The 22,239-nt window shown below is 35.1% G+C and overlaps 1 protein-coding gene across 1 annotated transcript; it reads left to right on the forward strand.

Moving 5' to 3' along the window:
• The first annotated feature begins 203 nt into the window (after nucleotides 1–203).
• On the forward strand, nucleotides 204–21,529 carry acvr1bb (activin A receptor type 1Bb). Its single transcript, XM_073851208.1, has 9 exons — nucleotides 204–316; nucleotides 10,783–11,028; nucleotides 11,121–11,369; nucleotides 12,364–12,594; nucleotides 12,689–12,856; nucleotides 14,936–15,092; nucleotides 15,225–15,349; nucleotides 15,472–15,602; nucleotides 18,539–21,529. Exons 1-9 carry the CDS (start codon nucleotides 253–255, stop codon nucleotides 18,662–18,664), a joined length of 1,497 nt encoding a protein of 498 aa, XP_073707309.1. The 5' UTR covers nucleotides 204–252; the 3' UTR covers nucleotides 18,665–21,529.
• Nucleotides 21,530–22,239: the final 710 nt, after the last annotated feature.

A 22,239-nucleotide genomic window follows, 5' to 3' on the forward strand; every position in this document is an offset into this window, starting at 1 on the left:
TTAGGGTCTCAAAACATTTTTACATGTTTTAAATATCTATCTATCTATCTATCTATCTATCTATCTATCTATCTATCTATCTATCTATCTATCTATCTATCTGTCTGTCTGTCTGTCTGTCTGTCTGTCTGTCTGTCTGTCTGTCTGTCTGGGTATTGCGCGTGCTTTGTGAGCGCGCACTCGTCTAGCCATTGACGCGCGAGCAGCGGCCGTATTCACGCGCATTTTCAGTGCGATGGGAGTCCTGTGAGGATGGACACACGGCAAATCCTGCGACTCTTGATCGTTTTATCAGGATTGAACGGAGTGTGTGAAGGTGAGAATGAAGTGTTTGTTTAATCCAGAAGTGTTTTGTTTACAGCCGTGTGTCGGTTTGCCTCGTTTAGTGTGTTTTAGTCGCTGAACGTTTGGCGTTCAATATAACAACAACATGGCGCTGGGATTTAACCACTGGCCCCATAAACTCTCTGCCTTTTCACTGACTTTCTGTCTTTCTCCGTCAGAAATACGAATATCTCATGTGCTTGAAGTCGTGTTTTCTATATGTGGTGTTTAAATTACAATAATAACGCTGGATGAACCTGTTTATGATAGAAACTCAACGGTGAACGGCTAGCATGCTAACAGGCTAACGTAGTTAATATGGCTGTAAATTCGGATATAAACTTTAGAAAAACTAAAATCAGTTAGTGTGATCAAATGCCCTACGTTTAGGTTTATGTGAGTCTTAAAGTGGTAAAGTTAAACGAGTTTATACACTCTGAATTGTCATCTTTAACACATTCAGTAACGTTTAATTCTGTTTTAAAGCTACTTTACTGATCTTGTGTTTGTTTATAATTTTGTGTGTATTTGTTTTTCTGTCTAGGAAGTAATATGAGATGCTTTGTTATTTACATGACCACTGTATCATTTACAGTAAACAAAAATGGCTTTATTTGCCTGTAACATGTTTGTTTGAGTCAGAATGTAATTTTTAACAGTCAGATGAGCTTACATAAACACCCATCTTTGCTGACCCGCTGCACATTAACACAGGTGTACGCTCCTCCAAATGTTTATTGTTATTTTTGTTTTTAAATTTGGGTTCATGTGTTAACTAAGTAGTAGAGAGAAGCTCTTAGTTCACTATAAGTGCAGTGGAAATCAAGCAAATGGTTGCTCTCGGTATGAAATGATATGTTAATGTCAGGACAGAAGGAGGGTGTGTGGTCTGCAGGTCGAAGTATACGTCTGCAGCTTTCCTTTGAGTGATGATATGGTTTTGAGTAACTTCTGAGCGCAGGTTATGATAATGGTTGGGTATCGTCTTGTCACTGTCATTCTGTAGCACTGTGGAGCTCTGTCACAAAAACAAATTCCTAGTATGTGCAAACATACCTGGCAATAAAGCTCATTCTGATTCTGATTCTGATTCTGATTGTGTGGGTTAAATCTCAGTTCTTTGTGAAGAAGGGACAAAATAAGGATGTGACCGAACAGTGACCCCATTTTTCTTAGATATGCCTGTCTGACTCTTTCTCTCCGCATCATATAGAAACACAGCTCGTCTTTGTTCGTGTTTGGTTTGCCAGGGGGTTTTCTTTATTGCTGTTAAGGTTTCTTCTTAACCCGCTGCAAAAAAGCTCTTAATGTTTTCTGCATATTAAAAGTTGGCAGGCTTGGACCTGCACCCTAGTTTAAGAGCTCTGCATTTCCCCTCAAGGTTCAATAAAGTGCATCTATCTGTCTGTTGATCTGTTGATCAATACGCCCGGCTAGGAAAGAATAAGTTCATGGTGTTCTCTAATGATCTTTAAAAGCATAATACTTTAAATGTATTAATGTATAATACATTTGAATGGGGTTTAAAATTGATGATAATGTTGATACTTGGCAGCTACATCTTAGAGCTAAAATTGTAATGCAGCCTTTGATGATATTTATTATTGATTTATACATATATTTGTAACATGCAGCTGCACACTTTAACTCAGTTTATATTCTGCAGTGTTTACGTCTGACTTTGATAAAGTCTTCACTTTAGTCAGAAGTAAACTTATTGGAGTATGTTTTACATAAAAAAGCAATTTTAATCTTTCTATTTCTAACTTCATGTTTAATTCATTGTGTTACTTGCCATTTCCACATGATTCATTGTGAAATTTACTAGCAATTTTTCAGTGAAAACTGTTTCTAAACCAAATTTATTCAGTGTATTGTTCTTCACCGTTTTGCAACAGCATGGATAACATTAGTAATCCTCAGATAGCAGTTAATGCTCTTCCCACCTTGACTTACAACAGAGTAAATAGAGATTGTGTATCATATTTAATGAGAGCAGTGAAAAGCTTATCTGAACACACGACTGAAGCGTGCGAGGGATTACTCTGCTTCAGATACAAGGCATTAATGTGCAAATCTCAAAAAAATGCAGGGTGCAGAATTATTTTGGCACATCATACATAAATATGCATATAAAAAATGTAACTATTTAGCAGTTTTTTCCTTGTTTTGTGGTGTACAGCACAGGTCATCATGTCAATCACAGCATCATATTCAAGATGAAGCAGTCTGTGTCTCATCGCTGCATCAAGTGGTTTTGGGTTTGGTGAAAATCCCATGTCTGTCACCACATGGAGTTCTTGAGAAGAAACTCTTGATGTGTTAGCAAAACTTCTGGGAATTAGTTTTGCACAGAGAAGTTGTTATTGACAGACTCGCGACAGTCACTGATGTTTTCATCAGTAGGTGACGGTTTGTTGAACTGCTAACGTCACTTACATCAGTGAGGGTCTGGGTGAAAAAGAAAACTCTTAGTTATTATTGCTTTCTTAACCTAACTGATTTGTTGCAACCAGTTATTTAAGTACCTACTATTATAATTAGATTTAGTTTTATATTTTCTGTTTAGTCATTTTGTTGCATCATGTTTTTGTAATTGTTTTATTATTATTTTTTATATGGTAATGTCGTTTTGTATTAGGTTTTTAGTTAGTATCGTTAAATAAACGAAAATGAGATGTTGTCTTGGCAAATAGTTGACATTTTTTTTGTTTTTTTCAGTTCAGGTATTTTGTAATGTAATTGTAAAATCACTGGTTAACTGGCAAGTGACAAGTTTTATTTACTCAATATTTAATCGCTTTTGTCATGTTGAGGGTTTATTTTGGGCCCTCCTTGTATGTAATAAATATTTTTAATGTCTTAAAGACATATTTGACATTTATTTTCAAGTGTATACAGTTCCTAACATCATATTATTGTAATTTTTTCAAATGTCTTTGTAAAATACTCTTTGCAGAAGTAAAGTTTTCCAGTGTACCTTCAGTTAATCAGATACATGATTGTTAATTATTGTTTTAGTCTTAGTTGTGTTTTACAAAAAGTTTACTAGTTTATACTCTTCACAGTTGAGAGATTCCAGCTTTCTCTTCAATGTGTGTCAGATTGAGACGCAGGTGTATCATTTACGTCAAACGGTTGCCAAATAAGTAAGTGTTAGTCAGTTCGAAACTATCACTGGCAGAAGCAGGAAGATGTGGTTGCATCTGAAAGTCATTTCCAAGTTTCAGTCTCTTAAAAACAAATGTCATCATTGATAGTGTGGCAGTGACAAACTCACCTGTCAGAACACTAGTCATTAATTCACATGTGATATTTGTAAATAACATTATTTTATAGCAGTTGCACAAGGAGAAAAAAATAGCTTGATTTGCAGAAGGATAAAAATAAGCAAAGAATCATTGACTGAATGCTTGTCACATAACAGTGCATCAAGAACTTTTCTTTTCTGTTTTTAAATGAAACCAAGTCATTATTTTTGCTTTGCATCTCTCTAACCTAAGTTGTTATTTTGAAACATTGTGTAGATGACATTATCTGAGCTTGCCAGCCACTGCCATTAGCTGGTTATAGATAAGCAGGCTTAAAAGTGCCATAGCAGATCCAGTTTAACTGGTCCAGAACAGCCTTTCTTTGGAGGAATTGTCTGGAACTGGGATGAAAACGTGTTGTAAAAGTGGTTACTACAGAGAAACCACTTTTTTTTTTCAAAAATAGGTAGCATTACTGCATATCCATTTACTTGAGACCACCTGCATGTTTCACAGCTCTGCTGAAAATGATGCTCTTTACATAGAAAAGGCAACACTTCTGGGTAATCAAATACTGCTTGGCTGCACCAAAATCCCAATAGTAAAGTATGTTTAGGCCAGTGTTACTGTTTCAGGACTTGGCCAGCATTGCAGGCATTGAGACCAATGAGTTAACATTTAACCAATTGAAAAATGTATATGATGCATTATGCACTGGCTCAATTTACAACTGATTTATTGTCAGCTGAACATTGTCAACCAGAACTAAGTAGCTTCAAAGACACCAGTAGTGTGAACGGCTTTAGATAGACTTTGTGTTTGTATCTTAGTCATACCTTTATCATGCTTGTCAGTCATACCTTGAGCTGAAAGGAGCCCATTGTGAAATGTAAAAGTAAAAACCTGAACTTAGTTTAGATTTATGCCACACTAAAACAGTCATATGACGGCATGTGATATATATGTCTGGTATGGTTTAGAAATGGCGTTGTAGTTTGTTGACAATGTGAGCAACCCCATTGTTGATCTAGAATCATTTTTATCCATCAGCTGTAACTTTACATAAATGCAAGTGTCTGATGTTCTGTCCTGAGCTGTTCGTGACAGCACTCAGACAGACCTGCGAGTCTCGCTGTGTTTTGCACATGTGTGGGTGTTTGCTTGGAACGCAGGGAAATTGCCAAATTATTGAATTGTTCTTTGAATAGAAAATTAAGACTTACGCTATTAAAAGCCTATGAGTTTGCATGGATCTGTACATCAGGAAACACAAACCTTTGAGAGATCAGGGCCTGTACACAAGAATCAGACATCCAAGTTCACTACCTCTAAAGTTCCTAATTTTTCCCCCAAGGGCTGGCCTTCCGATTAAAGAACAGCTAGACTGGCTAATATTCCCATCTGGATTTGAATGGTTTCCTGTTATCAGGGTGTAGAGCCTCAATGATGTTTTCCATATTGTCAAATGGTATTGCATCATATTTAGTAATGCAGTTAGACCAAACTCTGTAAATAAGGACCAAGGACTTATTCACTGCAGATGATTTCATGTAATTCAAGAAACAATTAACAAACACATTTTATATTCTACTATGTAGAAAAGGACACAAGACCTGCACACATGACTTTAAATTACTAACACTGAGTCATAGTGTCTCATATTTGCTAAACATGCTGTTTACGGGTGTTTTGTTGTAGCTGCATGTTAGCAGTTCTTTGTAAGTAGTATTTAATTTTTCCCATTCACAAACTGTAAAACAGTTACGCATTTTGACATGTCCACTGTGGAATTTTATGATGTCGGTGTTCCATGTGAAAAAAACAAGTTTCTAAAGTATTATGCAATATTTATTCACACTTTTTCTTTGTGTGTGTGGTTCATTAGTGAATAGCAGTGATAGATTTCATTTTATCAGTGAGGGAAAATATGGACTGTTTACTGCATAATATACAGTGGATAATGTCAGTTTTTATTAAATAATATGAGATCTGATGTGGTATAAAACTTTTCAGCAGTAGATTGTTTTCACTATGGTGCACATTTAATTCATCAGGTGACATCTAGTCTACAAAATAAAAAGGTTCATTGTTCATTTTGGCTTAACATCTTGTCTTAAGGTGTCAGGAACTTTATTTTGGAAATGTATCAGCACTTTACCTGTGTACCTGTGCAAGCACTAACACGTTTATGTCAGAATGAGGATATAGTGTCCTGAAAGAAGGATTTAGTAGTGAGATCATATTCTCATGCGATTTAGCTTCTGTTTTACTTTGCAATACTATTATACACTACCAGTTTTGAATAGTAAGATTTTCAAGTTTTTTTTTTCTGCTCACCAAGCCTGCATTTATTTGATGTGAAGTACAACAAAAACAGTACACTTTTGAAACATTTTATTATTTATAAGAACTAATTGAGTATATTTTAAAATGTAATTTATTCTTGAAAGCTGGATTTTTAGCATCATTACTCCAGTCACATGATCTTTCAGAAGTCATTCTAATATTCTGATTTGCTGTTCAAAAACATTTTATTATTATTATTATTATTTTGTAAAAAAAAAAAAAAAAGCTGAGTAGAACAGCATGAAAATATAAAATATAAATCTTTTATAAAAAAAATTTAAAACAATTTTTTACATTGAGCATCAAATTGCAACCTAAAAGTTCTAAAATTGAGTAGTAAGCAGGTGTACTTAAATTAAATTGCGATTAATTTGCAGAGGCATATTTTTTAATTGCATATAGTAAATAGGAAAACATAATTTTGCTCCCTACTGTTCCTTCAAATTTAACAATAAAGGGATGTGAGATGTGCTTTCTTCTTCCTGTTGGTAATCCTAATTATTTTGCAATCCTAAATGCATGATTATATGAGCAAGTTGAATTTTTATTATTGGCATTTAGAACGGAACGTTGTTTTTCCTTCTGTCGCTATCAGATAAGACTCATCAGTTAAATCTCAGTTTTCAAGTGCGACATCGACCACAAATGACAGCATCATAACATCTGTCCTCGAGTAGTTTCACTCACTTAATAGCCTTCAGGGGAAGCTCCCATGATGATAAGGCGTCTCTTTACGTCATATTGTGTGAATGGGTGTAAATAACAGGAAATCCTGTCAATTAACTGTCACTATACATGCAATAATGAAACAAGTTCGGTGGAAAACCAAGCTCACATGCTAAATTTAAACATTCTGCAATGACCTACATACATGCAAACACTTTTATTAGTAAAGCAGAAGTCCTGTGCTTGTCTGTTGCTGAAAGCGGAAAATGTAGAAACTCCCTAGCCAATGCTGCAAGAGTATACCGTAAAAACCAGATCCTCTTAATGTGAATTGATCACAGGCTTAATTTGTTTAATCACTCTGCGTTTTTGGCTCGAATCGAGTCCTGTTGGCATGAGCCGGAACTGTGTTCAGTCACGCCACAAATGCAACACGCCGCAGCCTGCATTCAGCGCTGTGAAAACAGAGAACGTTTTGGACACAATCGCAGCAGCTTTTTTTCAATTTTCAGTTCACACTTTCTAATTATCCATATGCCGTGAAAAAATATCTCAATAATCACATTGTGTAGGAGCTTCAACAGAGAGTGAATCAAGCGGCAAACGAATGTTGCTCTTTAGAGAGGTGCAGCTGTTGCGTAACTCCTTAACACGACTTGTTACATGACTTAGGACTGCCAGCAATTAGTAAAGCTGTGTTTTACACTTAGATGGCATTTTTTTCCCCAATGAAATCTGTTGTCATGGCAGTTAGTCATGGTTTCCTATACCCAAAAAAGTAAGGCTGTTGCTGCAGTATGTTTCAGATTTCTGTATGCAACTCTTTTATAATTATTTATAAATGTATAAATATTTTTAAAAATGGAACATTGTGATTGCATCAATGTACTGGCAAAGTTCACACTGTTATTTATCAGCGCATGCAGAGATGCTGTAAATTAATAGGTGTTATGTAAACGTTGGTGGTCGATTTAAAAAATCCACTCTATGCATAGTGATGGGTTGAGATGGTTAGTGAGGTCAGTATTTTTATCTTCAGCTTTCGTTAAAAGGGATTCAACTTCTTGGAGAGGATTTTTAGTAGGGCTGGGCGATTAATCGAAAAGTAATCGAAATCGACATTCAGAACCTATAATCGATCAAATTTTTCCAGGTCAATTATTTCAATTACTTTCCCTTTAAAAACACTACTGCGTGTGGAGTCACGTGACCCCGCTCCGTTACGTTGCGTTATTCCGCCGACATGTCGATGGAGAGCTTAAACAGTATCTATACAGTAAAAAGTATTTACAGGATATACAAGAGTAATTTTATTTAGAAGAGATACTGCTTATTTTCTACTTTTAATATTTATTATTATTTTATAAATAATTTATTTTGTTTCCAAAAGTGCAAGTTATTTATTTTCACTAATTTAAGAAAAATGTGACTTTTCATTTTAAGCAATGTGTGCTTTAATTTCAGTTGTTCAACACTGATGTTCAATAAATAATCATAGATAGTAGATAGTGTGTGCACCCTTCATTCAAAAATCTCTCACTTGTAATATGTGCGCATATTTACTGTACAAAACTTGTCAGTGAACTATGAGGGCAAAAAAATAAATATTATTTAAATATAATTAAATATAATTTTATTAATGAATAAAATAATCGTTCATTAATCGTAATCGGGTTAAAATGTTCAATTAATCGAGATTTTGATTTTAGGCCAAATCGCCCAGCCCTAATTTTTAGCCTGAAACGCATTAAAACAAAATCTTCAAGAAGCTGCGTATCTAAAGTCAACTTCCTTTACACTGCAGACAGGACCTTGTTGTCTTGTTTTTTTATTGTTCTTGGTTGTTTTTTTTTTTCCCCAAGGCATCTTACACTTTTATTGAGGATGAAATGTCAAGTTAAAAGTAGTTTGTTTTAGAAAACATGTCTTGAAACTTTCTTATGAACAACAATGCTTTAGTTCTTCAGTTTAGGCACATATCTAGAATACTTCTTATCTCTGTGTTGAGTCTGTGTGGACTGCAGTTGAGTGACGTCTGCTGATCTTTACTTTTGACCGTCTACAACCTCTATTTACATGTGCTCTGGTCCCAGTTTGATCGAATCATCTCTGTCTGGCTGCTCTTAGTGAACAGACTTGATGAATGAGTCAAACTTTGAAAAAATTATGGAGGGGAGGAAAATAAAAAGCAGTTTTATGTTGTCATATGTATTCCAAGGAAACAAATGTGGGACTTTATTTAATCAATCAGGAGATTATTAGATCATGAAAGTAATATCTTCTACCATGATCGCCCTTTTAAACTTTGTGTCTTGCCGTGATGGCAGCCGAAAATGAAAGTTGTTTTAAGGCATTCAGATGAAAGATTATAAAACATTTTCACACACTCCTTTTTGTTTTTCTAAAGATGCCGTATGCTGAGGTTGATCCTGTATATAGCCTACCACTAATCTCCAGCCATGAAACTTTATTTTAAACCATTTTATAAAAAATATAAATTAATGTTATAAATTATATTATTTATAAATGATATACACTACCAGTCAAGTTTTTAAACTAATTTTTTTTTTTAAAGAAATCTCTTCTGCTCACCAAGCCTGCTTTAATTTGATCCAAAGTCCAGCAAAACACTAAAATTTTGAAATATTTTTACTATTTTAAAAAACTGTTTTCCATTTAAATGTAAATATAAAATGTACTCTTTTTTTCTGTGATCAAAGTTAAATTTTCAGCATCATCACTCCAGTCTCCAGGGTTACCGGATTATTCAGAAATCATTCTAATATGCTAATTTTCTGTTCAAGAATATTTCCTTAAAATATTTTTATTGATATTAAAAAAGTAGAGTACATTTTTTTTTCAGGATTATTTGATGAATAGAAAGAACCAAAGATTAACATTTATCAGAAATAAAAAATCTTTTGTAACATTATTCAGTATACTATTCAAATTGACTTGACTTGGAGTCAGTATAATTGATTTATTTATTTGGGAAATAAATGATAGAAATTAATATTTTCATTTAGCAAGGATGCTTAAAATTGATCAAAAGTGATAATAAAGACATTTATAATATTACAAAAGATTTCTATTTCGGATAAATTATTGTTCTTAACTTTCTATTCATCAAAGAAACCTGAAAAATTCTATTCAGCTGTTTTTAACAATAATAGTTTTTGTGGAGCAAATCGGAGTATAAGAATGGTTTCTTAAGGAAAAGTAATGATGCTAAAAATTCAGCTTGGAAATCAAAGGAATAAATTACATTTTAAAAGGTATTCAAATAGAAAACAATTATTTTAATTAGTAAATATATTTCAAAATTTAGCTGTTTTTGCTGTACTTTGGATCAAATAAATGCAGGCTTGGTGAGTAGAAGAGACGTAAAAAAAAAAACATTAGAAATTCACGGTTCAAAAACTGTTAACTGGCAGTGAATAATATTTACAGTATACAATTATCTATATAATGATATTATTGTGTAATTATTATAATATATAAGTATTTGTAATAAAATTGTTGGCCATTATTCAGTCGTCACTTTAGTCAGTCATTGTGATATATACTGAAAAAAGGCATTACTTTTATGTTACGTTCACATGCTCAAAAAAAATTACAAAATAAATGATGTTTTTTTATTATAGTGTTTCTCTACAAAAACAGTCCTGGAGATCTACCTACCTGCAGACTTTAGTTCCAGCCCTGCTCCAACACAGTAATTAGCAGGTGCTATCTAAGAGATTAATTAGCTGGTTCAGGTGTGTTTGATTAGGGTTGGAGCTGAATTGTAGGATGGTAGAAAAGGGATGGCAAAAGGGATACATCTCCGACCGGAAACTAACAATGAAATTAATTTTTCTACCTATTAGATTGTGTTTTTTTTTTTACGTCTACACCTACCCCAACCCTAAACTTAGCCCTTACTATAATACAAAAATAGTATTATTGTTGTACAGTGTGATAAAAATAACGTTAGATTGATGTGTGCATGCCCAGTAGCGAATCCTGTCTCCCTTCTAGTTTTTACCGTTGGGCACCCCTGGTTTACAGTATGTGACTCAACTGCTCTCTGTCCCCCCCTGCTGTTGAAAAGATCTGCAGGTCCATTCACTGCAATGTTCGTAGCTGTAATATAATATATTGATGTATATAATAGTTAGTTTAATAAACATACATTTTTTTAATCTCTTTGCAGCTTTGTTCTGTAACTGCACCACACCACAGTGTGAGAAAGATGGGTATAAATGCGAGACCAACGGGGCGTGTGTGGCCTCCACGTCGGTCATTGAAGGACAGGAGCAGCACGTGCGGCTCTGCATCCAGAAAGAGAAGCTGGTTCCTCCTGGCCAGCCGTTCTACTGCCTCAGCGCAGAGGGACTAATGAACACACACTGTTGCTACTCTGATTACTGCAACAGCATCGACCTCAGACTACCAACCGGTAAGCATCAGTACTTTATATTGGCTATAATCAATTCAAAATATAACTAGTGAATTCCAGATGAGGAGCTAATCCAGCATGTTTTCTGTCAGTGACGAACGGACCAGGTTCAGGGCAGGACTGGGGGCCGGTGGAGCTCACTGCAGTGGTAGCGGGGCCGGTGTTTGTGCTGTGTGTGCTGGTTCTGCTGGGTCTTTTCCTGTTCCAGCACCACCAGCGGGCCTACGGTCACCGGCAGAGACTGGAGGTGGAGGATCCCAGCACTGAACATATGTTCCTGGCTAAGGACAAGACCTTACAGGACCTCATCTATGACCTCTCCACCTCAGGATCAGGCTCGGGTTAGTATCGCAGAAGAAAATGTGGTGTTTGTTTTGTAGAATTTACACAACAGTGTTATTTTAATATTGTTTATATACTATTATAGTTTTTCTATTCATTTAATTTATTTATTTATTTTTAGTATTTTCTTAGTTATTATTTATTTATTTATCATATTTTGTTTTAATTGCAGTTTTATTTAATTTTTTCCCCGTTTTACTTCTAAGTCAACATTTCTATTTTAAATTGGCTTTTATTTTTATTTTTTTGTTTAATTTTATTGATTTTTTTTTTTGTTGTTGTTTATTTATTATTTTCTTTGCATTTTTTTTTTCAGTTTTACTGCTTTAACATAGTTGCTAATTCAACATTTCTATTTTGAATTGTCTTTTATTTTTCCATTTTTATATTCAATTTAATAGCTTTTTTGTGTGTTTTTTTTGTCTTTTTTGTTAGTATTTATTTATGTATTTAGTATTATTATTATTATTATTTAGTGTTTTTTATTGCAGGTTTTTTTTTTTTTTTTTTAAATAAGATCCTAGATCCTAAGTCAGCATTTCTACTTTACTTTACTTTTTACTTTATTTTTTAATCTGATAGATTAATTAATACACCACTATAGGTTTTATTATTATTTTGAATGAGCTTTTATTTTTATTATTTAATACAAATTTTAGTTCAGCTTTTTTGAATGCTTTATTTCAGTTAACAAAACAATATAAATAAGCCTGATCTAACATTCATAATCACATTGTGATTTTGTTCGGGGTTTTTTATTTTTTATTTTATTTATTTACATTATTTTACTATTATTTATGATTAGTAATAGTTTTATTATTTTATTTTAATTTAAGCAAGATATTAATTTTATCTGATTTTGTTTCATTATTATTATCATTTTTTAAATTACAATTTGAATTATTTTCAGTTTACTTACTTTAAGTAGTTCACTAATAATTTACTGATAATTTTCTCCTCCGGCATATTGATTTGTTATTTGTTCTGCTGCAGGTCTGCCGCTGTTTGTGCAGAGGACAGTGGCCCGTACCATAGTGCTGCAGGAGATCATCGGTAAAGGCCGCTTCGGTGAGGTGTGGAGGGGGAAATGGAGAGGAGGAGACGTTGCTGTGAAGATTTTCTCCTCTCGTGAGGAACGCTCCTGGTTTCGTGAAGCTGAAATCTACCAGACCATCATGCTCCGCCACGAGAACATCCTGGGCTTCATTGCTGCTGACAACAAAGGTGAACAAACATACCTTACAATGTACTGAGCTGTTTTATAGTATGCATATCATTGCCATCTAGGTTTAATAATGTTTAATTCTCTCTGCCACAGATAACGGCACATGGACGCAGTTGTGGTTGGTGTCAGACTATCATGAGAATGGATCCCTGTTTGACTATCTGAACCGATATTCAGTCACCATCGAGGGAATGATTAAACTAGCACTGTCAGCTGCCAGTGGCCTGGCGCATTTGCACATGGAAATACTGGGCACTCAGGGTGAGTGCATTGGGGTTATTTGATTAAATTAGTTTCATTTCAATACTCAGTGAGTGCAGCCTTTTGCTGTTGTTTTAACTTGTTTGTAATGAAAAAGCTGTGGAATTTGGCATGCTGTTAAATAACTAACAAACAAAAAAACATCAGACATGCAACGCATTATTTTTCTGAGCCAGATTCTGCTTAATAAGCCAACCCATTTTCATTTATCCAAGGTTTAAAATCATAAAATTCTTAAATCAGGATAAATTCAAATATAAAAGTCTTGAAAAACATAACAAAATTAAGTGAATTTATGCTTAAAACAAGAAAATATATCCGTCAGTAGGGACTAAAAACTTGTTTTCTCTTTGAATGAGGTTGTATTTTCTAGCCCATTGACAGATGTTTGTTCTTTTGATCATCAAAACACTTCAGTTTCACAGAAACCAAGACTTCATGTAATTTTGCTTCTTAAGTAAATGGATCTTTAGAAATTTTCATCGGAAAATGACAAATACTGGTGAACCTCAGTTGATTTCCATATTCTTGTGATTGTGAGGTATTCAAGGGTCAAGCTTTTTATTTTTTGTAAAATGGAAAACACAAAGTCAGCTACACAAATTGTTTTGTTGACAGTAATATGGAATAACCTTTAAGAAAAAGGTTATTGGTTTGTTTGTAAACCAGTGAAAAGGCTTATTTACGTAAGCTATTATTTTTTGGCATTTATCAGCAATCCTGAAATGAAGTGCATGAAAAGTTTACTTAACACTCACCATTGAATCTAAGAGAGTCTGATGTTAGTGACTCCAACAAACATACAAGGCACACAAATATTGGGTTGATAAACAATTTTTATCAATACGTTTTGGTACAGAATCAGATATATTTTTAAAGGGGTCATATGATGATGCTAAAAAGAGCATCATTTTGTGTATTTATTGTAATGCAATGTGTTTATGCAGTTTGAGGCTCAAAAAACATTATTTTCCACATACTGCACATTATTGTTGCTCCTTTCTGCCTTGCCTTTCTGAAATGCTTCGATTTTTTACAAAACTCATTGTTGATGGAAAACGAGGTGTTCTCTGATTGGCCAGCTATCCAGTGCGTTGTGATTGGCCGAATACCTCAAGTGTGTGACGGAAATGTTACGCCCCTTACCATGCTGTTTCTCGGGGTGACGAGACAGAAACAATAAAACCCATTATAAATAAGGCATTTGTTGCATCCAGTGGGGACATAACTATTGATTATAATGACTCATACTCTCTTTTTTTACATGCTGCGTTGCGGGCGTCACGCCGCGTAAACATGACACCATGTCTGCATTTGCGATCGTAGAACGAGAAACAACAAGCACTACTCTGCACTGCTCAAAACTCACATTTGAATAGTCAGTACGGAATTCTTTAAATGTGAAAACGTACTTACAGGCTTTCAGTCAGAAGCGCAGACTGTTCTTGCAACATTGGAATGCCTTAATAGCCTTAAATCTTTGTGTAAGCTGCTTTCCCAGGTTCAGGAAACACTCCTCTGTGAAATGAGTACAACCCACTCGAATATTTGCGTTGTGTTTTTCCGAAACAATGTTGTAAATTTAACTTCCACTGATTTCTAGTTGTGTCCTCATTTGGAAGGCCAAACAAAGTGCTTTCACTTTTGCAATGAAACGCTGCGTCTCTACAACATGGCGGCTGCAACACTACTACAGCCGGTAAAAGTTACGCCTTTTAACTTTAATAATAAATATCTCTTTTGTTTTGAGACTTTAAGCTTTGCAACTTTACAGATCATATCTATGCGCAAACAGCATGTAACACCCCAAAGACAAAGGAAAACAAGAAACCACATCATATGACCCCTTTAAAACTAATACTTTCCTACTGCAATCTTGAATGCATTCTGGGATTTCTGGGATAGTTATCTCTTTGAAGGATGCGTGCAATGGTGACTTGGTCTGTTATTTTGCAGCCTACTTTAAAACAGTCGTTATGCTTAATGTTGTGTATGTGGGTGCTCATGAAGGTGTGGAGCACTTTTCTTCTCCGGTCAGAGAGTTTTTACCAGATGTAACGGTTTTGTTTTGCTCATCAGGTAAGCCTGGCATCGCTCACCGTGATCTGAAGTCCAAAAACATCCTGGTGAAGAAAAACTGCACGTGTGCTATCGCTGATCTCGGCCTGGCGGTTCGTCACGAGTCAGTCACTGACACCATCGATATCGCCCCCAACCAGCGCGTCGGCACTAAAAGGTACAGCTCACAATACTGACTAAACTAACAGCCAAGAAAAACGTATATAAACATACACACCTGCTCAAATGGTCAGTGGTTTGTATTTTCTCTATCATGTACTTTGAGTGATCCTGTTTCTGTGTGTTTCAGGTACATGGCGCCTGAGGTTCTGGAAGAGACTATTAACATGCGTCACTTTGATTCGTTTAAATGCGCTGACATCTACGCTCTAGGACTCGTGTACTGGGAAATCGCTCGCCGCTGCAACGCTGGAGGTGATGAAATGAATCAACCTATTTCCTGAAAGAAACATTGCACGAGAAGCACTTGAAGGCCTTTCAGTTAAAAGTTAAAGTGAGAAATGTTTTGTTTTCATTTATGTTCTGTTTGTGTTCAGGTATTCATGAAGAGTATCAGCTTCCCTACTACGACCTGGTGCCCTCTGACCCATCCATAGAGGAAATGAGGAAAGTGGTGTGTGATCAGAGGTTACGACCCAACATCCCCAACTGGTGGCAGAGCTATGAGGTGAGAGAGACTTTATCTTTTTCATTTTGCAAATATATTGATTTCTGAATCACCCATTTTTGCTGCTTTTTGATATATGTGATGCGATCTGGGAAAACCTGTCGGATGTCGTGCTGGGATATTTTCTGTAAATTCGAAAAATAGGTTGAATGTCCATTTTTTTTTTTTGGTCAAAATTAGGTTTTCATTAAGTTATGATTCTATAACATCTTGTCTGTTATCTCTGGAAACATCTTGGCAAAATTCACTTCTTTAGTGCAAAAAAAGCGATTTATTACAGCAAACAGAAAAGACTGTTTTTCTCTTATATAAAGAACATGCTGCAGAGGTGCTTTCCCTTAACACTATGATACAAACAGTTTTGGAAAGAGCTTTCATATGGTATCAAAACTCAAAAAAGGTACAATTTCACCATGTGTTGGGTTTTCCTAGATCACATCACTATAGTCTTTTCAAACTAGGAATTAAGTGCTGATTTCTGAAGGATTTTTCTTTTTCCAAATTTTTGGTCTTGCAACTTTAAAAAAAAAAAAAAAAGGTGCTTTCATTCATTAAAATAATAATTAAATCTTAGCACTTTTATTTTTGCATTTTCTATTTTGACTGTCATTTTCTAAAATAATATAAAATATTTAATTGTACATATGTGTATATCTATATATATTTAAATGGTAAAGTGTATAATGTTTTAAGCTTTTTATTTCATATAAATGCTGATCTATGGATCCTGAATAATCCTGAAAATATTTACTCAACGGTTATAAATATTGATAATAATAATAAATTATTTCTGAAGAATCATGTGACACTGAAGAAATTATGCTGAAAATGTAGCTTTGATCACAGGAATAAATTACATTTTTAAATATATTTAAACATATGTTTTTATTAGGGCTGTCAAAATTAACGCGTTAATAGCGCGTTAACGCAAATTCATTTTAACGGCACTAATTTTATTAACGCGCGGTTAACGCAGCGTGCATTTTCTGTTTGACCCACTACGTAGCCCATAGTTAAAGAAATGGATGCACAGTGTTGCCAACCTAGCGAAAAGTGTCTAGCAACAATACATAAACACATAATTGGACAAACCTAATATAGTCTCTCCGGTTTTACTGAACGAGCGCGAGGTCTCCCAATGCGCGCGCACCTCCCTCTCTTTATATCTGCGTCTGCTCTGTTCAGCGAGCGGCAGAGGAGCAGCGCTTTCAGTTAAAACAGATGTTATGTTCATTCCAGTGCTTGAAGTGGGCCAGTACGCAGGCACTTCTGTATTTTATCCTTTTGCGTACTTGCACTTTTTCATGCGTACCGGCACTTCTGGCATATTTAATGAATGCAAGCGGAGTCGGTGTACGTTAGGATTGGTGCTGTGGAGTTGATGCGTAAAGCCACATACGAGTATGCACGCGAAAACGGCGTATTATATGCACGTCAAACACATGCATATCATATGCATGCCAAAGTTAATTTCAGCTTATAAATAGCACGCCAAATAGAAACAGAAAGTCGTGCTAGTGCGCATTTTCATGGGACCAGGCTCTCCAATCAGTACATTATAACCAAAACAATACATTAAAAAAAAGAAGCAGGTTTTTGCGATCACATAACTTTAAATGAGTAAACTCCTAAAAAGTCAAAGGATCCTGAAGGAATTCAGACAGGAAGTTAAAAACAACGATAATAATGCAGGGAGTGACTTATGTCCAGATGCCGGTAAATGATTCTTTTCAGTGATTGAATCATGATCATAATTCAGGATTTTTTTTTTCAGTTATTATTTCATATTACTTTGGTTGTCTGATAACAAAAATACTTAATCAAAACAATGGAAACAGTTTTGTTGAGGACTTGGCTGCATCAGATTACAGTATGTGGGCACCGAGAGGCAAAGAAATGTAATAATAAATGTAGATTTTGCTTGTTCAGAAGAAGTGAGCTGCCCTGTCCGGCAAATAATATAAACAAGCTTGTGTAAGTAAATTGCTCAGTGCAAAGAAAGAGAAGTAATGGGAACCTGGTGTTTCTATGTTCTTTTTTTCATGTGTCTAATAGACATGAACAAGTTATTTGAAAAACATCTATGACATTTGAAACAAGTTAGTCTTCATGTCGAGTATGGTTTCACTGATAATAAACACATATTTGCTTAAAGCATCCATATTTGTCCATGCCAATGTTGATTAGAGTATTAAAAACTTTAAAAAGTATTAATTTAAGGTACATTTAGAACAGATAAAAATGTGTGATTAATCGCGAGTTAACTCATGACAACCATGCGATTAATCGCGATTAAAAAAATTTAATCGATTGACAGCCCTAGTTTTTATTGATTTGAATAATGATTTCTAAAGGATCATGTGACTAGAATAATGATGCTAAGAATTCAGCTTTTAAATCACAGGACTAAATTACATGTTCAAATATATTCAAATAGAAAACAGCTATTTTAAATAGTAAAAATATTTCAAGATTTTACTGTTTTTACCATTTTAATGTGAAATGTTGCATTTATTGAAAAAAAAAAATACTTAAATACAAAAAATATATTAATTCTAGTGGAGAAAAGAAAAAGTTTATTAAATTTTATAATTATTGCATAGTATCATAAAAACTCCTCAAAATTCTAAATAATTATCACAAAATATTATTGAACAAAAATATATTTCATTGATTTTCCTGAAGAAAAAAAAAAGTTACTTTATAAGGCTTCAGTCACCTTTGACCGCGAAGGAGCCAAGCGTGACTCCTAAACGAAGAGGCCCAGAGGGTTAAAAAACAAAATGATTGCTGCTTTGTCATTTTACAGTAGACATTTTAATTTGTTTGTGCAATTAGTGACTTGTAGTTATTACATGAAACACAATTGCAAGTAATAAAATATAAACCGCTTACTGACATGAACTCACATGCTAAATTCACTTTTGCTCCTGCAGGCGTTGCGTGTGATGGGGAAGATCATGCGGGAGTGCTGGTACGCTAACGGCGCCGCACGTCTGACAGCTCTCCGCATCAAGAAAACCCTGTCTCAGCTCAGCGTGGACGAAGACATCAAAATCTGAGTGAAACACTACCTTCTGCCAGAAACACTCCTAGGAAAGAGAACGTGTACAGACATGCGACCACTCTAAACTCTCCTGCCAGTTTAAAAGTATTTCCGTCCGCCGAGTCGGGACGGGGCCTACCTCACCCCACCGCCAAAACTACTGAACCTACGGTACCCATTAGTTCTCCTCCTCTGCTGTCTACCACATCTACTACTACTGCTACCGGCCAGCTCGCCAATCACGGACATGTGACTCTTATCCATTCTCTTCAAATCAGTTTGCCCCAAAGATCACCGCTCATATTCAATATTGCGTTGACCTAGATCAGTCTAATCAGAGCAGACTACCTCGGTTAACTAACTAGAGGCGATAACGGGTGGGTTAACGTGGTGAATTGGTGCAAGATGGCACTGCTAGATCAGCCGATTCCTTTCATAACCACGTCAAAGCTGTTTGCAAAACCACCTTATTTGCACTTTATTCCGGAGGTTTTGTGAGCGTGAAGTGGATTATAGCCATTTTGGTTTTTGGAATCACACACTGGCATTGGCACTGGCGTCTATTCTTACTACTGAACGGTACGGAGATATCTATTTATTTTAGCTCGTAGATCCTTCATATTGTCCTTATTTTTTTACCGCCGTTAGAGTTCCTCCTCCTCCTCCTCCTCCATGGGCAAACAAAGCTACTGTACATAGTATATTTTTTAAAAGTATGGAAGTGTAAATAGCTTTCCCTTTTTTAATTTCCAACTCCTTTGACTAAGCTAAAGGTTTGATCGTTCAGGAACAGCAGAGATGTGAAGCTGTACGGGTCAGTGGAGGCGAAAGTACAGTAAACCTGTTTGTTGCTTCTCACTGTAGCATTAAATGACACTAAAGTGATGCACATTTTATTAGCTGAGGAGCGTTGGGACTGTTTTGCATGGACTTGAAGCTCGTTTTTAAGGAATAATTTACGCAGACGTAACAAACGAGTCTTTAGTGTACAACTCGAAAGGAGATATTCAGCAGAATGTTCGAGCTGCACTCAAAAATGTTGAACTACATCTGTTATACTTTATTAGAGCTTAATGCTCTCAGAAGTCATGTGGTTTAATTATTAGGCAAACGTTTGCATGAATTTGTCCAATGTCATGCAGGTTTGCAGCATTATTAAACGAGTAGTTCACTTTCAGAACAAAAATGTACAGATAATGTACTCACCCATTGTCATCCAAGATGTTCATGTCTTTCTTTCTTCGGTCGTAAAGAAATTGTGTTTTTTGAGGAAAACATTTCAGGATTTCTCTCCATATAGTGGACTTCTACGGTGCCTCAGAGTTTGAACTTCCAAAATGCAGCTTCAAAGGGCTCTAAATGATCCCAGCCGAGAAAGAAGGGTCTTATCTAGCGAAACGATGGGTTATTTTCTAAAAACATCTACAACTTATATACTATTTAATCTCAAACGCTCATATTTCAAAGCTAGACAAGACGAGCATTTGAGGTTAAATAGTATATAAATTGTCATTTTCTTTTTAGAAAACAACCCATCGTTTTACTAGATAAAACCCTTCTTTCCTCAGCTGGGATCGTTTAGAGTTCTTTGAAGCTGCATTTTGGAAGTTCAAACTCAGGAGCACCATAGAAAATCCATTAAATGGAGAGAAATCCTGAAGTGTTTCACTCCAAAAAACATCATTACCTTATGACTGAAAAAAGAAAGACATGAATATTTTGGACGACAAGGGGGTGAGTACATTATCTGTACATTTTTGTTCTGGAAGTGAACTACTCCTTGAAGAGGATATTTGCATTGTGACATGATTTTAGGAAACACATCTGATTCATCTCCATGCACTGGGTCTGTAATGAGAAGATCGACTTGAAAATGTAACTTGACTTGAAGCGCACCGCTTTACTCCTACTACACTGTATTTATGACTCCCGACAGACAGACGTTACTCCGTGGATAAATACTACTGCCCTTCTGTCCCTCTCAGCTTAATATGCAAGATGTAAATATAGTTTCTATGATGTATGACCTTTTTTTATTAATCATATTTGATTCAGTAGACAGTAGTGTGGTCGTAGCTCGCTGTATTTATCTGTTTTGTGGTTTGTTTTTTAAAGTGACTCCATTTTAATTCAGGTTTATTTGTATAGCGCTTTTAACTGTAGGTTTTGAAGCAGCTATATGGGGTTTTTGGTCTGTGGTCTTTCCTTTTTATTTTATTTTAATCTCCCAGATTCGCTTACATGTTTCAAGAATGTCTGGAGTTTGTGTTTTGACAATCTTAATGAGTACTGTTATTCTCCTTTGTCCATTTGCAGCAATTCAGCCACCTTAAAATATTCAAATGTGTTCGGAGAACGCCAAAAATGAGTGCTATAGTCTTTACATGTTGTTGTTGTTATTATTATTTTATTTCTATCCAAAATGACAAGCTACCATGTGAACTGTGTTTGTAACACTGGATTGAATCACAACACTACTGAGAAACGTAAGACGACACTGACACATCGGCTGCTGATTGAGAAAATCTTGTTGAGTTGGGGTTTGATCTGTATGTTTCTACTGTTGATTTGAGTTTGTACATATATTTATAGTTTCCAGAAAGCATGTCACTGCTGGCAGGATTTGGGCTTCATAAGCGTCTGCTCCCTTTCATCCACTGGCTGTAATGGAGACACCCGTCGCCTGGCTAATTATAACGGATAAACGATGGCGACGGTGTGATTAACGGCTGTGCAAACGGGTCTTAGTCCCGTTTTAGCGTAAGGAAGTTGTATAATCTGAGTGCATTTCCCAAACCTACAAGGAGAGACTTTTCAGGAATTTCAGTTTCCAATCATGTACATGGGTAATTAAATGGTAATAAATACAGATTTTCCTACATTTGTCATGTTTATTTTTGCTTCAGAACTTTAGAAATGTGTTAGTAAGCATGTGCGGTTCAGTGACTTGTTCAGACAATAGAAAACGTAGTTTATGTAGTCATAATTGACATTTACACAAAGCGTTTGCTGGGATGTTATTAAAAACTGGTTGGACTGGAATAAAGCCTAAGGGAACGTCACGAGATCAGCTCATAATGATAATGCAAGTAAATTAGCTTTTGTAGTCATGACAGTAATTTTGTTTTTAAGAATCTGATAGTGTTTAAGTAAAAATACACTGCCAGTACAAACATTTTAGATTTTTTTTTTTTTTTAAGAAGTCTCTTCTGCTTATCAAGCCTGCATTTATTTGATCCAAAGTACAGAAAAAGCTGTAAAATTTTGAAATATTTTTACTATTTAAAATAACGGTTTTCTATTTGAATATATTTTAAAATGCAATTCATTTCTGTGATTTCAAAGCTGCTTTCAAATTATACAAATTAATACTTTTATTTAGCAAGGATGCTTTAGTTTGATTAAAAAGTGATGATAAAGACATGAATAATTTTACTAAATATTTCCATTTCAGTAAAACTTTCTATTCATCAAAGAAAACCTGAAAATAAAACTACTCGGCTGTTTATGTTTTCAACAAATGTTTTTTTTTGTTTTTTTTAGTAAGTCACAATATTAGAATGATTTCTGAAGGATCATGTGACTGGATTA

This window comes from Garra rufa, chromosome 12 (genome assembly GCF_049309525.1).
Source record: "Garra rufa chromosome 12, GarRuf1.0, whole genome shotgun sequence".
NCBI classification, from domain to species: Eukaryota; Metazoa; Chordata; class Actinopteri; order Cypriniformes; family Cyprinidae; genus Garra; species Garra rufa.

Coding starts and splice junctions, on each gene's coding strand:
- acvr1bb (XM_073851208.1), top strand. CDS start 253: ATGGACACACGGCAAATCCTGCGACTCTTGATCGTTTTATCAGGATTG. Junction 15,350..15,471: donor TCGCCGCTGCAACGCTGGAG/GTGATGAAATGA, acceptor GTTTGTGTTCAG/GTATTCATGAAGAGTATCAG. Junction 15,603..18,538: donor ACTGGTGGCAGAGCTATGAG/GTGAGAGAGACT, acceptor TTGCTCCTGCAG/GCGTTGCGTGTGATGGGGAA.